The following is a 17,426-nucleotide window of genomic DNA, read 5'->3' on the forward strand; positions in this document are numbered from 1 at the left end:
AAGGCCACCGGACAGTAGTGGTTGAGGCACGTTGCCTGGCTCCTCTTTGGCACCGGTATGATGGCGGTCTTCTTGAGGCAGGTGGGAACCTCGCAACGGAGTAGGAAGAAGTTGAAGATGTCTGCAAACACACCCGCCAGTGCACGACCAGGGACTCTGTCAGGACTCGTTGCTTTCCAAGGGTTCACTTTCAAGAAGGCCGATCTGACTTTGGAAGCTGTGATGCTAAGTATGGGTGTATCCAAGGCTGCTTGGGCAGTTGACAACGGTTTGATGGTTTCCTGCTCGAAATAGAATGCATTGAGTTCATTGGGGAGGGGTGCGCTGCTGCCGGTATTCTATGCCAGTTTCCTTTGTAGCCCGTTTTGTTTAAGCCTTACCACAACCGACAAGGATCCGTGACTCTAGCTTGTCCAAGTTGCTACTCTTCATCTATCAGATAAGGCAGCAAGACTCAAGAAGACAGGTCTGTGGTAAGCATCATTACCATAGCCAATACTATCCGCAGCTGGTATCCATGTGCACATCAGGGGTGAGTGAATAAGAATCATAGAAATTTACAGCACAGAAGGGGAAGGGTGCCAATTGGCCCACTGCAATAGCAGCTATCCAGTCCAATCCAACTTTCAAGCACTTGGTCCGTAGCCTTGTAGGACACTTCAAGTGCATCTCCAACTACTTTTTAAATGTTATGAGTTCCTTTCTTATACCACCCCATCAGGCAGCGAGGTCCCTCGGTTCTTGCACATTTTCCAATATCCTACCACTTGTGTAGTCCCACTGCATCGCTAGCTTTTGCCAAATATATTACCTTACACTTATCCAAATTGAACTCCATTTGTCACTGTTCCATCCACTTGATTAGTCCAGTGATATTTTCCTGCAGTCCAAAGCTTTCTTCTTCATTAACAACCAAAAGGCCAATTTTATAATTGTCTGATGCATCATCAGACTTCATCATACCCCTACATGCAAGTCCAGATCATTGATACATACCACAGAAAGCAAGGCACCTCTTTCTGAGCCCTGCAGAACTTCACTGGAATCCTTCCAGTCACAAAATCACCCATCAGTCACTACCAATAGCCAATTTTGATCCACTTTGCCATCATTCAAATGGACTTTTACTTTGTGACCAGTCTGTCATCAAAATCCCATAAAAATCAAATGGACGACAAAAGATCCACGACCTTCCATCACCCCACCTTTCTCCACTTTCAAAGATGTTAAACACCTTATCTAATATTTCATACTCCTCCTTCCTGATTGCAATCTCTCTTATCACCCCTCTCTTTTGTGAAAACAGACCTCAAAAACTAACATGCTCCACCTACAGAGATTACCCAATGGTCCTCAACTACTCTTTCTTTCGTCACCATCGTGCCATTTATGCATTTAGATTTAATAAATGGTTTTCCTTGATTTTACTTCTCAATTATTTTTCTTGTCCTCTTTGCTTTCCTAATTTCACTGCTATGCTTTTATCTCTCTCTGCATCTCTTCCATTAGTGCCTCCCACTGATTTGGCAGACATCTACTTCAAGTAAAATGCTTCAGGAACATATAGCCCAGCTGAATCTTTCTCCCAACTTCAAGAATCACAAAGCCTGGTGCAATGCCAGGAGCATCCGGAATAAGGTGGGTGAACTTGCAGCATGGGTTGGTACCTGGGACTTCGATGTTGTGGCCATTTCGGAGACATGGATAGAGCAGGGACAGGAATGATTGTTGCAGGTGCCGGTGTTTAGTTATTTCAGTAAGCTCAGGGAAGGTGGTAAAAGAGGGGAAGGGGTGGCATTGTTAGTCAAGGACAGATTTACGGTGGCAGAAAGGAAGTTTGAAGAGGACTTGTCTACTGAGGTAGTATGGGCTGAGGTTTGAAATAGGAAAGGGGAGGTCACCCTGTTAGGGGTTTTCTATAGGCCTCTGAAAAGTTCCAGAGATGTAGAGGAAAGGATTGCAAAGATGATTCTGGATAGGAGCAAAGCAACAGGGCAGTTGTTATGGGGGACTTAACTTTCCAAATATTGACTGGAAACGCTATAGTTCGAGTACTTTAGATGGGTCCGTTTTTGTCCAATGTGTGCAGGAGGGTTTCCTGACACAGTATGTAGATAGGCCAACGAGAGGCGAGGCCATGTTGGATTTGGTACTGGGTAATGAACCAGGACAGGTGTTAGATTTGGAGGTAGGTGAGCACTTTGGTGATGGTGACCACAATTCGATTACGTTTACTTTAGTGATGGAAAGGGATAGGTATATACCGCAGGCCAAGAGTTATATCTGGGGGAAAGGCAATTATGATGCGATGAGGCAAGACTTCGGATGCATCGGATGGAGAGGAAAACTGCAGGGGATGGGCACAATGGAAATGTGGAGCTTGTTCAAGGAACAGCTACTGCGTGTCCTTGATAAGTATGTACCTGTCAGGCAGGGAGGAAGTGGTCGAGCGAGGGAACCGTGGTTTACTAAAACAGTCAAAACACTTGTCAAGAGGAAGGAGGCGGCTTATGTAAAGATGAGACATGAAGGTTCAGTTAGGGCGCTTGAGAGTTACAAGTTAGCCAGGAAGGACCTAAAGAGAGAGCTAAGAAAAGCCAGGAGGGGACATAAGAAGTCTTTGGCAGGTAGGATCAAGGATAACCCTAAAGCTTTCTATAGATATGTCAGGAATAAAAGAATGACTAGGGTAAGAGTAGGGCCAGTCAAGGACAGTAGTGGGAAGTTGTGCGTGGAGTCCAAGGAGATAGGAGAGGTGCTAAATAAATATCTTTCGTCAGTATTCACACAGGAAAAAGGCAACGTTGTCGAGGAGAATACTGAGATTCAGGCTACTAGACTAGAAGGGCTTGAGGTTCATAAGGAGGAGGTGTTAGCAATTCTGGAAAGTGTGAAAATAGATAAGTCCCCTGGGCCGGATGGCATTTATCCTAGGATTCTCTGGGAAGCAAGGGAGGAGATTGCTGAGCCTCTGGCTTTGATCTTTAAGTCATCTTGGTCTACAGGAATAGTGCCAGAAGACTGGAGGATAGCAAATGTTGTCCCCTTGTTCAAGAAGGGGAGTAGAGACAACCCCGGTAACTATAGACCAGTGAGCCTTACTTCTGTTGTTGGCAAAGTCTTGGAAAGGTTTACAAGAGATAGGATGTATAATCATCTGGAAAGGAATAATTTGATTAGAGATAGTCAACACGGTTTTGTGAAGGGTAGGTCGTGCCTCACAAACCTTATTGAGTTCTTTGAGAAGGTGACCAAACAGGTGGATGAGGGTAAAGCAGTTGATGTGGTGTATATGGATTTCAGTAAAGCGTTTGATAAGGTTCCCCACGGTAGGCAGAAAATACGGAGGCAAGGGATTCAGGGTGATTTAGCAGTTTGGATCAGAAATTGGCTAGCTGGAAGAAGACAAAGGGTGGTGATTGATGGGAAATGTTCAGACTGGAGTCCAGTTACTAGTGATGTACCACAAAGTTCTGTTTTGGGGCCACTGCTGTTTGTCATTTTTATAAATGACCTGGAGGAGGGCGTAGAAGGATGGGTGAGTAAATTTGCAGATGACACTAAAGTCTGTGGAGTTGTGGCCAGTGCGGAAGGATGTTACAAGTTACAGAGGGACATAGGTAAGCTGCAGCGCTGGGCTGAGAGGTGGCAAATGGAGTTTAATGCTGAAAAGTGTGAGGGGATTCATTTTGGAAGGAATAACAGGAAGACAGAGTACTGGGCTAATGGTAAGATTCTTGGCAGTGTGGATGAGCAGAGAGATCTCGGTGTCCATGTACATAGATCCCTGAAAGTTGCCACCCAGGTTGAGAGGGTTGTTAAGAAGGCGTACGGTGTGTTAGCTTTTATTGGTAGAGGGATTGAGTTTCGGAGCCATGAGGTCATGTTGCAGCTGTACAAAACTCTGGTGCAGCCGCATTTGGAGTATTGCGTGCAATTCTGGTCGCCGCATTATAGGAAGGATGTGGAAACATTGGAAAGGGTGCAGAGGAGATTTACCAGAATGTTGCCTGGTATGGAGGGAAGATCTTATGAGGAAAGGCTGAGGGACTTGAGGCTGTTTTCATTAGAGAGAAGGTTAAGAGGTGACTTAATTGAGGCATACAGGATGATCAGAGGATTGGATAGGGTGGACAGTGAGAGCCTTTTTCCTCGGATGGTTATGTCCAGCACACAAGGAGGTTGAGGGGCGACCTGATAGAGGTATACAAAATTATGAGGGGCATAGACAGAGTGGATAGTCAGAGGCTTTTCCCCAGGGTAGAGGGGTCAAGTACTAGGGGGCATAGGTTTAAGGTGAGAGGGGCAAGGTTTAGAGTAGATGTACGAGGCAAGTTTTTTACGCAGAGGGTAGTGGGTGCCTGGAACTCGCTACCGGAGGAGGTAGTGGAAGCAGGGACAATAGGGACATTTAAGGGGCATCTTGACAAATATATGAATAGGATGGGAATAGAAGGATACGGACCCAGGAAGTGTAGATGATTGTAGTTTAGTCGGGCAGTATGGTCGGCACGGGCTTGGAGGGCCGAAGGGCCTGTTCCTGTGCTGTACATTTCTTTGTTCTTTGAGGGGATATAGCTTTAAATTGAGGGGAGATAGATATAAGACAGATGTCAGAGGTAGGTTCTTTACTCAGAGAGTAGTGAGGGCGTGGAATGCCCTGCCTGCAACAGTAGTGGACTCGCCAACACTAAGGGCATTCAAATGGTCATTGGATAGACATATGGACGATAAGGGAATAGTGTAGATGGGCCTTAGAGTGGTTTCACAGGTCGGCGCAACATTGAGGGCCGAAGGGCCTGCACTGCGCTGTAATGTTCTATGTCAACTTTTTTGGGAATGTAAACAAAAGGAGACCCAAAGAACTGTATTGTAAGTGTGGATGGGCTATTCTGTGGCAGCTATAAAGACCTGGGCTCAGTTAGTCTCCATCCACTGATAGGCAATGGTGAAAACAAAGCAAAAAGGTAACATATCGAACCAAAAATTAAACCCTTAACATGGGCAATGAAGGGTAACAAAGCTGAAGTGATGAGACTACCCAACTGCAGAGGGTCTTTGATACTTCAGGAGATTTTATGCCTGACATCATCACCATAAGCACTTCAATAAAAATATTAGGTTGACACAACGCAGCATTGTAGGAAGGTCCTTCTCTAAAAAGACCAATCGGAATAAAACATTTCACACTAACTAGGCTTCAAAACAGAAGAGAGTTAAGACCATAAGACATAGGAGCGGAAGTAAGGCCATTCGGCCCATCGAGTACACTCCACCATTCAATCATGGCTGATTTCAACTCCATTTACCCGCTCTCTCTCCATAGCCCTTAATTCCTCGAGAAATCAAGATTTTATCAACTTCTGTCTTAAAGACACTCAACGTCCCGGCATCCACCGCCCTCTGTGGCAATGAATTCCACAGACCCACCACTCTCTGGCTGAAGAAATTTCTCCTCATTCTAAAGTTGTTTTATTCTAAGGCTGTGCCCCCGGGTCCTAGTCTCCCCTGCTAATGGAAACAACTTCCCTACATCCACCCTATCTAAGCCATTCATTATCTTGTAAGTTTCTATTAGATCTCCCCTCAACCTCCTAAACTCCAATGAATATAATCCCAGGTACCTCAGACGTTCATCGTATGTTAGGCCTACCATTCCTGGGATCATCCGTGTGAATCTCCGCTGGACCCGCTCCAGTGTCCTTCCTGAGGTGTGGGGCCCAAAATTGCTCACAATATTCTAAATGGGGCCTAGCTAATGCTTTATAAAGCTTCAGAAGTACATCCTTGCTTTTACATTCCAAGCCTCTTGAGATAAATGACAACATTGCATTTGCTTTCTTAATTACGGACTCAACCTGCAAGTTTACCTTTGGAGAATCCTGGACTAGGACTCCCAAGTCCCTTTGCACTTCAGCATTATGAATTTTGTCACCGTTTAGAAAATAGTCCATGCTTCTATTCTTTTTTCCAAAGTGCAAGACCTCGCACTTGCCCACGTTGAATTTCATCAGCCATTTCTTGGACCACTCTCCTAAACTGTCTAAATCTTTCTGCAGCCTCACCACCTCCTCCATACTACCTGCCCATTCGCCTATCTTTGTATCATCGGCAAACTTAGCCAGAATGCCCCCAGTCCCGTCATCTAGATCGTTAATATATAAAGAGAACAGCTGTGGCCCCAACACTGAACCCTGCAGGACACCACTCGTCACTGGTTGCCATTCCGAAAAAGAACCTTTTATCCCAACTCTCTGCCTTCTGCCTGACAGCCGATCGTCAATCCATGTTAGTACCTTGCCTCGAATACCATGGGCCCTTATTTTACTCAGCAGTCTCCCGTGAGGCACCTTATCAAAGGCCTTTTGGAAGAGATAGATAACATCCATTGGCTCTCCTTGGTCTAACCTATTTGTTATCTCTTCAAAGAACTCTAACAGGTGTGTCAGGCACGACCTCCCCATACTAAATCCATGCTGACTTGTCCTAATCCGACCCTGCACTTCCAAGAATTTAGAAATCTCATCCTTAACAATGGATTCTAGAATCTTGCCACTAACCGAGGTTAGGCTAATTTGGCCTATAATTTTCCATCTTTTTCCTTGTTCCCTTCTTGAACAAGGGGGTTACAACAGCGATTTTCCAATCCTCTGGGACTTTCCCCGACTCCAGTGACTTTTGAAAGATCATAACTAACGCCTCCACTATTTCTTCAGCTATCTCCTTTAGAACTCTAGGATGTAGCCCATCTGGGCCCGGAGATTTATCCATTTTTAGACATCTTAGTTTCTCTCGCACTTTCTCCTTTGAGATGGCTACCATATTCAACTCTGCCCCCTGACTCTCCTGAATTGTTGGGATATTACTCATGTCTTCTACTGTGAAGACTGACGCAAAGTACTTATTTAGTTCCTCAGCTATTCCTCGTCTCCCATCACTAGATTACCAGCGTCATTTTAGAGCGGCCCAATGTCTACTTTTGCCTCCCGTTTGTTTTTAATGTATTTAAAGCAACTTTTACTATCATTCCTAATGTTACTGGCTAGCCTACCTTCATATTTGATCCTCTCTTTCCTTATTTCTCTCTTTGTTACCCTGTTTTATTTTGTACCCTTCCCAATCTTCTGACTTCCCACTACTCTTTGCCACATTATCGGCTTTCTCATTTGCTTTGATGCATTCCCTAACTTCTTTTGTCAGCCATGGCTGCCTAATCCCCCCTCTGATAACCTTTCTTTTCTTTGGGATGAACCTCTGTACTGTGTCCTCAATTACTCCCAGAAACTCCTAGGAAATGTTCAGAATGGAGTTCAGTCACAAGTGGAGTACCACAAGGATCTGTTCTGGGGCCGTTGCTGTTTGTCATTTTTATCAATGACCTAGGGGAAGGCGCAGAAGGGTGGGTGAGTAAATTTGCAGACGATACTAAAGTCGGTGGTGTTGTCGATAGTGTGGAAGGATGCAGCAGGTTACAGAGGGATATAGATAAGCTGCAGAGCTGGGCTGAGAGGTGGCAAATGGAGTTTAATGTAGAGAAGTGTGAGGTGATTCACTTTGGAAGGAATAACAGGAATGTGGAATATTTGGCTAATGGTAAAGTACTTGAAAGTGTGGATGAGCAGAGGGATCTAGGTGTCCATGTACATAGATCCCTGAAAGTTGCCACCCAGGTTGATAGGGTGGTGAAGAAGGCCTATGGAGTGTTGGCCTTTATTGGTAGAGGGATTGAGTTCCGGAGTCAGGAGGTCATGTTGCAGCTGTACAGAACTCTGGTACGGCTGCATTTGGAGTATTGCGTGCAGTTCTGATCACCGCATTATAGGAAGGACGTGGAGGCTTTGGAGCGGGTGCAGAGGAGATTTACCGGGACGTTGCCTGGTATGGAGGGAAAATCTTATGAGGAAAGGCTGATGGACTTGAAGTTGTTTTCGTTGGAGAGAAGAAGGTTAAGAGACTTAATAGAGGCATACAAAATGATCAGGGGGTTGGATAGGGTGGACAGTGAGAGCCTTCTCCCGCGGATGGAAATGGCTGGCACGAGGGGACATAGCTTTAAACTGAGGGGTAATAGATATAGGACAGAGGTCAGAGGTAGGTTCTTTACGCAAAGAGTAGTGAGGCCGTGGAATACCCTACCTGCTACAATAGTGAACTCGCCAACATTGAGGGCATTTAAAAGTTTATTGGATAAACATATGGATGATAATGGTATAGTGTAGGTTAGATGGCTTTTGTTTCGGTGCAACATCGTGGGCCGAAGGGCCTGTACTGCGCTGTATTGTTCTATGTTGTGAATCCCTGGATGTTTAAATGCCAGTCCTGAACCCCCTGCAACCACGTCTCTGTGATGCCTACCACATCATACCTGCCAGTCACAATCTGGGCCACAAGCTCATCTACCTTGTTCCGTACACTGAATGCATTTAAATATAGCACCTTTAATTCTCTATTGACCGTCCCTTTTTGTTTTCTTAGTGTGGTGGACCTTGGTTTACCGGGCCTTTCCATACACTGTCATATTTTGTGGGATGGGGACTATCGTAACCTCTCCTGAGTTCTGTCTTTTTGTGCTTTTTTGTATTCCTAAGCAGCTACGCTTCCCACTGATTACTTCACCTCTTGGTTCCCTGACTTTCCCTTCCCCTCCAATCTCTAGTTTAAAGTCCTATTGACCACCCTATTTACTCTTTTCGCCAGAACACTGGTCCCAGCTCGGTTCAGGTGGAGACCATCCCAACGGTATAGGTCCCCCCTGTCCCAAAACTGATGCCAGTGTCCCATGAAAAGGAACCCCTCTTTCCCACACCACTCTTTCAGCCACGTGTTAACTTCCCTTATTCTTGCCTCCCTATGCCAATTTGCACGTGGCTCGGGCAGTAATCCGGAGATTATGACCCTTGAAGACCTGTTTTGTTATTTGAATCCTAGCTCTTTATAATCTCTAAACAGGTCCTCTGTCCTAGACTTGCCTATGTTGTTGGTACCGACATGGACCACAACAACTGGATCCTCCCCCTCCCTCTCCAGTATCCTTTCAAGCCGGTCAGAGATGTCCCACACCCTAGCACCGGGCAGGCAACATACCATGCGGGCTCTTTATCCTACTCACAAAGGATACTATCTATCCCCCTGATAATAGAATCCCCTACAACTTGCCTATTTACTCCCTCCCCTTGGGCCTGCTGAACCATGGTGCCTTGGTCAGCTGACTCATCCTTCCTGCAGCCCTGTTCGCCATCCACACAGGGAGCAAGTGCCTCATACCTGTTGGACAGGGTCAAGGGCTGAGGCTCCCGAGTTCCTGACTGCTGTTTCCCTTTACCTGCCTGACTTGCAGTCACACCCTGCTGTCCCTGGCCACTGGCAGGATTTCAACTACTTACTCTGACAGGTGTGACTGCCTCCTGAAACACAGTGTCCAGGTAAGTCTTCCCCTCCCGGATGAGCCACGTAGACCAAGGAGGCTCAATTTATGAAGTAACTGAAGATGAATCCTCATCGCAAGCTTGCATAACAGCTACATCATCACTGCACAACAGTACATGATACCAGTCTATCGAAGGTGCAAACTAGAGCTCAGAAAAACATTAAATGGGATCTAAGGATAACAGCATGATTTCAGCAGCAGAGGTGATGGGTGTGATATGGGGTTTGGAGCTCGGCCTCTGGATCAAACAAAACATTGACAACCTGACCCGGCGCCCCTCTCCACTGTTGTTGACCACCCCGCTGTCGACGCCCCCCCCCCCCCCCCCACTGTTGTTGACCACCCCGCTGTCGACGCCCCCCCCCCCACTGTTGTTGACCACCCCGCTGTCGACGCCCCCCCCCCCCCCATGTTGTCGACCCACCCCCCCGACACTCTGCTATCAATGCCCCGACCCCTGACCCTCTGCTAGCGATGCCCCGACCTCCCTTGGTATCGATACCCTGACCCTCACCCCTGGTATCGATAACCTGACCCCCCTCCCCCTGGTATAGAGACTCTGACCTCCCCCCCCCCCCCCCCCGATCCTCAGTATCGACACCCTGATTCCCCCGTATCAACATCCTGATTCCCCCGTATCGGCACCCTAATTGCCCCGTATCAATACCCTGATCCTCCTTCCCCTGGTATCGAGATCCTGACCTCCCCCTCCCCTGGCATCGAGACCGACCCCCCCCCTCCCCCTGGTATAGAGACCGACCCCCCCCTCCCCCTGGTATAGAGACCGACCCCCCCCCTGGTATAGAGACCGACCCCCCCCCCGTCGGTATAGAGACGGACCCCCCCCCCCCCCCCGGTATAGAGACCGACTCTCCCCCCCCCCCCCCGGTATAGAGACCGACTCTTCCCCCCCCCCCCCCGGCCCTGGTATCGAGACCGCCCCGCCCCCCCCCGGTATCGAGACCGACCCCCCCCCTCCCCCTGGTATCGAGACCGACCCCCCCCCTCCCCCTGGTATCGAGACCGACCCCCCCCCTCCCCCTGGTATCGAGACCGACCCCCCCCCTCCCCCTGGTATCGAGACCGACCCCCCCCCTCCCCCTGGTATCGAGACCGACCCCCCCCCTCCCCCTGGTATCGAGACCGACCCCCCCCCCTCCCCCTGGTATCGAGACCGACCCCCCCCCTCCCCCTGGTATCGAGACCGACCCCCCCCCCTCCCCCTGGTATCGAGACCGACCCCCCCCCCTCCCCCTGGTATCGAGACCGACCCCCCCCCCCTCCCCCTGGTATCGAGACCGACCCCCCCCCTCCCCCTGGTATCGAGACCGACCCCCCCCCCTCCCCCTGGTATCGAGACCGACCCCCCCCCCCCTCCCCCTGGTATCGAGACCGACCCCCCCCCCCTCCCCCTGGTATCGAGACCGACCCCCCCCCTTCCCCCTGGTATCGAGACCGACCCCCCCCTCCCCTTGGTATCGAGACCGACCCCCCCCCCTCCCAGGTATCGAGACCGACCCACCCCCCTCCCATCGAGACCAACCCCCCCCCCCAATTGAGACTGACTCCCCCCCACCCCCCGATATCGAGACCGACCACCCCCCCCCTCCCCTTGGTATCGAGACCGACTCCCCCCCCCCCCCGATATCGAGACCGACTCCCCCCCCCTGATATCGAGACCGACTCTCTCCCCCCCCCCCCTGATATCGAGACCGACTCTCCCCCCCCCTGATATCGAGACCGACTCTCTCCCCCCCCCCCCTGATATCGAGACCGACTCTCCCCCCCCCCCTGATATCGAGACCGACTCTCTCCCCCCCCCCCTGATATCGAGACCGACTCTCTCCCCCCCCCCTGATATCGAGACCGACTCTCCCCCCCCCCCCCCCGATATCGAGACCGACTCTCCCCCCCCCCCCCTGATATCGAGACCGACTCTCTCCCCCCCCCCCTGATATCGAGACCGACTCTCCCCCCCCCCCCCCTGATATCGAGACCGACCACCCCCCCTCCCCCTGGTATCGAGACCGACCACCCCCCCCCCTCTCCCCCTGGTATCGAGACCGACCACACCCCCCCCCTGGTATCGAGACCTGGACACCCCCCCCTCCCCTTGGTATCGAGATCCGGACACACACCCCCTCCCCTTGGTATCGAGATCCGGACACACACCCCCTCCCCTTGGTATCGAGACCATGATCTCCCCTCCCCTCCCCTTCCCCCGTATCGACACCCTGATTCCCCCGTATCGACACCCTGATTCCCCCGTATCGAAACGCTAACACTTTGGCCGCAGCTCCTCACCATCTTTTCTCTTTTTAGGCCACGTCTCCACGGCAGATGTTAGGTCACTGCGCAAGCGCCGCTGCCGTACTGCATTCTGGGAGGTGTAGTCCCATCCTTTCCACTGGTTTTAAGTTCCCATTCTCAATGTTACACACCTCCGCACGGAACATTTTCTTATCTTTTTAAATAAAGCGCAGTTTTTCTCCGGTCACTAAACGATCTTTATCAGCAGGCGAATCAGTGAACGGCTACAATTCCCACGGGCCATTGCGGCCCGCGTACATGCGCATTCCGAGTCTGGAATTGGCCACGTGAATGGGTGTTCCCCCCCACCCCCAGACCTAACCAAGCCTGTCAATCACACTGAATTATCAGGGAGCTCCCGACCTGCCTGCCTGCTGGATAATGAGGATGTACCACAATGGCACTATTTGAAGATAAATGATCGCAGAATTTCCTTGGTGTCCACCTCTCTCCTAACACAGCAAAGTAAATAAATTCATCATTCATTTAGCTACATATAATATTAAAACAGAAAATACTGTATAAATCAGCGGGTCTAGCAGCATCTATGGAGAGGGAAACAAAGTTAACCTTTCAATCCATATGTAATGTGGAAGGGTGATATGGACTCAAAATGTTGACTCTGTGATGTACCATCAATGACGACAGATGAGAGTCGGAAGAGTAAACTGTGGCTTTTTTAAAAACCTTTTCTGAGTTACCAAGCCAGGGCTCAGAGTGTGGGTCAGGGGCGAACCCCTAATCCAGCTCCTCGCCTGCTTAAAAAACGAATTCAAATTGAATCCAATTCATAGCCCCCACAAGAGAGACATACCCGATCTGAACCAAAGGCTCAACCTACATTACACTTGATCTTAGCCAAAAGGCCGAGAAGTGAACTGTGGCTTTAATCAGCTAAAAGATACCTGCTGGCAGCCGGTCCCAGAATGAGGGCAGGGCTGGAGGTTAGCTACCTTTATATTTGAGGGGCGGAGCCAGCAGGGACAAACCCAGACATGTAACAAACAGTAAGAATAGTGTGGTAAACCACTGTTGCGCCTGTCTTAGGTGATGTACGGTAGGACACGTACTTCAGGCTCGCCGGTAGTCCCTGCCTGCTGGCTCCGCCCAGGAGGCAGGGTATAACTATGCTTGTCCTCCAGCCAGCAGCCATTTCATCAGCTGCTGTGGGAAGCCACACATCTGAGAGCAATAAAGCCTCAGTTGGATTCAACTATCATCTTTGTCCAATTGATCGTGCCTCAATTTATTGCTATCAGTTTCTAAGGATGGACCTCCGTAACAAACCGGATCACCTGCAGCTGGATCCGCACTCAAGCGACGCCGGAAAGGACTTCCAGCACTGGCTAGCTTGCTTCGTGGCGTATATCAACGCGGCACCAACCCCTGTCCCGGAGGCTCAGAGATTCAGATTTTATATTCCAGGTTGAGCTCCAAAGTCTTTCCGTTAATCCAGGAAGCGCCGAACTACGCCGAAGCCATGACTCTACTCAAGAACAACTACGCACAGAAAACGAACACGCTCTTCGCCAGGCACCCACTCGCCACTCGTTCTCAACTCCCTGGTGAGTCCATAGAATACTTCTGGCGGACCCTAATCCCACTGGTCCGGGACTTCGACTGTCAGGCCATTATGGCCATGGAACACTCAGACCTCCTTATGCGGGACGCTTTTGTGCCTGGAATTGAGTCAGATCTCATACGATAGGGACTCCTAGAAGGGGCCACGCGCGACCTCGCAGAGACTAAAACGCTAGCGCTCTCCATGATGGTCGCCCTGCGCAACGTCCAGTCCTACACCCCCAGCCGCGCGGCCCACCCCTCCTACATTTCGTGGACCCAACAGACAGCCGCCCCAGCTGCCCACCCAATACGCTCGCGCTGCATGCCAGCCAGCGAACCCCGGGGCCCCACAATGCTATTTTTGCAGCCAACAGAAGCACCCCCGCCAATGCTGCCCGGCCCGCGCTGCCCTTTGTAAAGCCTGCGGCAAGAAGGGCCACTTCGCCGCAGTGTGCCAGGCCCGCTCAGTAGCCGCTATCACCCCCACCCCCCTCGGTCACGGACAATGGGCGCCGCCACCCCCCCCCCTCAGACCACATACGGCCAGTGGGCGCCGCCATCTTCCCCTCTGCGCAACTCGTGTGTTCCATGGACGCCGCCATCTTGTTCCACCTCCGCAACGTGCGTTCCATGGGTGCCGCCATTTTGTAACCCTCAAGATCTTCGGGCGCTGCCATCTTGTCTACTCCTCAGCACATGGGCACCACCGGCGTTCCAGGACCCGGGCTCACAAGCCGTCCCATTATCCGACGACCAACCAAGACTCGCCTCCATCTCATTCAACCAGTCTCGTCCGCATAACCTGAGCAACGCATCCACCAGCTTGAAAGTCGACGGACAGTTAACCTCCTGCTTGCTGGACTCCGGGAGCACCAAAAGCTTCATACGCTCGGATACGGTAAGGCGCTGCTCCCTCACGATACACCCCGCCAACCAAAAAATCTCCCTGGCCTCCAGATCCCATTGCGTAGCGATCTGGGGTTACTGTACGGTCACGCTCACGGTCCAGGGCGTAGAATTCAGCGGCTTCCGCCTCTACATCCTCCCTAACCTCTGCGCTGCAGTAATCCTTGGCCTGGACTTCCAGTGCAACCTCCAGAGCCTAATTCTGAAATTCGGCAGGCCCTTACTGTGCGGCCTCGCGACCCTAAAGGTCGACCCACCTTCCCTCTTTGCCAATCTAACTCCAGATTGCAAACCCGTCGCCACTAGGTGCAGATAGTACAGCGCCCAGGACAAGACCTTCATCAGGTCCGAAGTCCAGCAGCTGCTTCGGGAAGGCATCATCGAGGCCAGCAACAGCCCCTGGAGAGCTCAAATGGTCGTAGTTAAAACTGGGGAGAAACACCGAATGGTTGTGGACTACATCCAGACCATCAACCGGTCCACGCAGCTCGACGCGTACCCCCTCCCACGCATATCTGACATGGTTAACCAGATTGCGCAGTACCGGGTCTTCTTAACGGTAGACTTGAAATCCGCCTACCACCAGCTCCCCATCCGTAAATCGGACCGTCCATACACTGCCTTCGAGGCAGACGGCCGCCTATACAACTTCCTTCGGGACCCCTTCGGCGTCACAAACGGGGTCTCGGTCTTCCAAAGGGAGATGGACCGAATGGTCGACCGGGACGGGTTGCGGGCCACCTTTCCGTACCTAGACAACGTCACTATCTGCGGCCATGATCAGCAGGAGCACGACGCCAACCTTGCTAAATTTCTCCACACCGTTACTCTCTTAAACCTCACGTATAACAAGGAGAAGTGCGTGTTCAGCAGAACCGCTTAGCCATCCTCGGCTATGTGGTCCAGAACGGAGATCTGGGACCTGATCCCGACTGCATGCACCCCCTCATGGGGCTCCCCTCCCCCACTGCCCCAAGGCCTTCAAACGCTGCCTGGGGTTCTTTTCGTACTACGCTCAGTGGGTCCCAAACTATGTGGACAAGGCCCGCCCACTCATACAGTCCACCCAGTTTCCCCTGACGGCCGAGGCCGAACAGGCCTTTGCCCGGATCAGAGCTGATATTGCCAAGGCCACAATGCACGCTGTAGATGAGACACTGCCCTTCCAAGTAGAAAGCGAAGCATCAGACGTCGCCCTTGCCGCCACCCTCAATCATGCAGTCAGGCCTGTGGCATTCTTTTCCCGCACCCTTCATGCCTCAGAAATTCGGCATTCATCCGTCAAAAAGGAGGCCCAAGCTATCGTTGAAGCTGTGCGGCATTGGAGGCATTACCTGGCCGGCAGGAGATTCACTCTCCTTACTGACCAACGGTCGGTAACCTTCATGTTCAACAACACACAGCGGGGCAAGATCAAGAACGATAAAATCTTGAGGTGGAGGATCGAGCTCTCCACCTACAATTACGAGTTTATGTATCACCCCGGCAAACTCAACGAACCTCCAGACACCCTATCACGAGGTACATGTTCCATCGCACAGGTAGACCGACTCCGGGCCCTGCCTTTGTCACCCAGGAGACACACGGTTGTACCACTTCATTAAGGCACAAAATCTGCCCTACTCCGTCGAGGAAGTAAGGACAATCACCAGGGACTGCCAGGTCTGTGTGAAGTGCAAGCCGCACTTCTACCGGCCGGACCGCGCACGCCTGGTGAAGGCCTCCCGCCCCTTTGAACGCCTCAGTGTGGACTTCAAAGGCCCCCTCCTCTCCACCGACCGTCACACATATTTTCTCAGTGTGATCAACGAATACTCCAGATTCCCCCTTGCCATCCTTATGCCCCGACATGACGTCTGCCACCGACATTAAAGCCCTCAACACAATCTTCGCTCTGTTCGGTTTCCCCACTTAAATCCACAGTGACAGGGGATCCTCATTCATGAGTGATGAGCTGCCTCAGTTCCTGCTCAGCAGGGGTATCGCCTCCAGCAGAACGACAAGCTATAACCCCCGGGGAAACGGACAGGTAGAAAGGTATGGAGGGCCGTCCAGCTGGCCCTACAGACCAGGAAGCTCCCGGCCTCCCGCTGGCAGGAGGCCCTCCCTGATGCACTCCACTCCATTTGCTCATTACTCTGCACAGCCTCTAACAATACATCCCATGAACGCCTTTTTGCCTTCCCCAGGAAGTCCACATCTGGGGTGTCGCTCCCGACTTGGCTCGCAGCTCCGGGAACCGTGCTTCTCCGTAAGCACGTCCAACTCCACAAGGCGGACCCGTTGGTGGAGAGGGTGCACTTGCCCCACGCAAACCCCCAGTATGCCTATGTGGCGTTCCCTGACGGCCGCCAGGATACTGTCTCCCTCAGGGACCTGGCACCATCATGTTCCACCCCCACACCCCCTCCGCCCCCGGCGCCACCCTCCCCTCCCCCGTCGCTCCCAACAACCCCCCCCCAGGACCATCCGTCCCCCCCCTGCCCTCACCCGACGATGAAGAGGATTTCGACACGCTCCCGGAGTCACCTTCGACCAGATCAGCACCAACATCGCCGACACAACTGCGTCGCTCCCAGAGGAACATCAAGGCCCCGGACCGGCTAAACCTCTGACCGGTCTACCAGATATCAAAGGACATTTGTTTGCTCAAATCTTGTAAATATTAACTCGTTGTTGTATATAGTTATCCACCACCCCCGCCGGACTCAATTTTTAACAGGGGGTGAATGTGGTAAACCACTGTTGCACCTGTATTAGGTGATGTATGGTAGGACCTGTACTAGAGGTTCATCAGTGGTCCCTGCCTGCTGGCTCCGCCCAGATGGTGAGTATAAATATGCATGACCTCCTGCCAGCAGCCATTTCGGCAGCTGCTTTGGGAGGCCACACATCTGACAGCAATAAAGCTTCAGTTGGATTCAACTATCGTCTTTGTCCAATTGATCGTGCCACAAACAGTAAGTACAATGAGTAAGAACAGTATGTACAATATAATACAGTGGTTCACCACATTCACCCCCTGTTAAAAAAAAAAAGAGTCCGGCAGGGGTGAAGTGGACGGGTTGAATTAGAGATCGAGTCTGTCGGGGGCTTTGACCTTCCACTGTGATCGCCTCAGTCCCAGCTGTGGTGAGGACACTGGTGTCGGATGAAGTGTTGAGGCCCGCGTATCCAGGAGCGTGTCATCTTCCGGATAAGTAGCAATGGAGGGAGACGG

At 51.3% G+C, this 17,426-nt stretch overlaps 1 protein-coding gene and 1 non-coding gene across 3 annotated transcripts in view; both read right to left on the bottom strand.

Annotated features, from left to right (window-relative positions):
- The window catches only part of tmem258 (transmembrane protein 258), a 30,444-nt gene extending 18,577 nt beyond the window's left edge, over positions 1-11,867 (bottom strand). The window contains exon 1 of one of the 2 annotated variants that reach the window (XM_072466070.1): positions 11,732-11,867. In XM_072466070.1, coding sequence (XP_072322171.1) covers positions 11,732-11,734 — 3 coding nt within the window. In that variant the 5' untranslated portion in view covers positions 11,735-11,867. The remainder of the gene's footprint in view (positions 1-11,731) is intronic. The other variant, XM_072466069.1, reaches the window with a different exon arrangement.
- Positions 11,868-12,421: 554 nt separating this feature from the next.
- Positions 12,422-12,615, bottom strand: LOC140385000 (U2 spliceosomal RNA). The gene has a single exon (XR_011933266.1). It is a non-coding gene; the product is annotated as a U2 spliceosomal RNA (small nuclear RNA).
- Between the last annotated feature and the right edge of the window lie 4,811 nt (positions 12,616-17,426).

The sequence above is a fragment of the Scyliorhinus torazame genome, chromosome 10, assembly GCF_047496885.1.
Source record: "Scyliorhinus torazame isolate Kashiwa2021f chromosome 10, sScyTor2.1, whole genome shotgun sequence".
Taxonomy (NCBI): domain Eukaryota; kingdom Metazoa; phylum Chordata; class Chondrichthyes; order Carcharhiniformes; family Scyliorhinidae; genus Scyliorhinus; species Scyliorhinus torazame.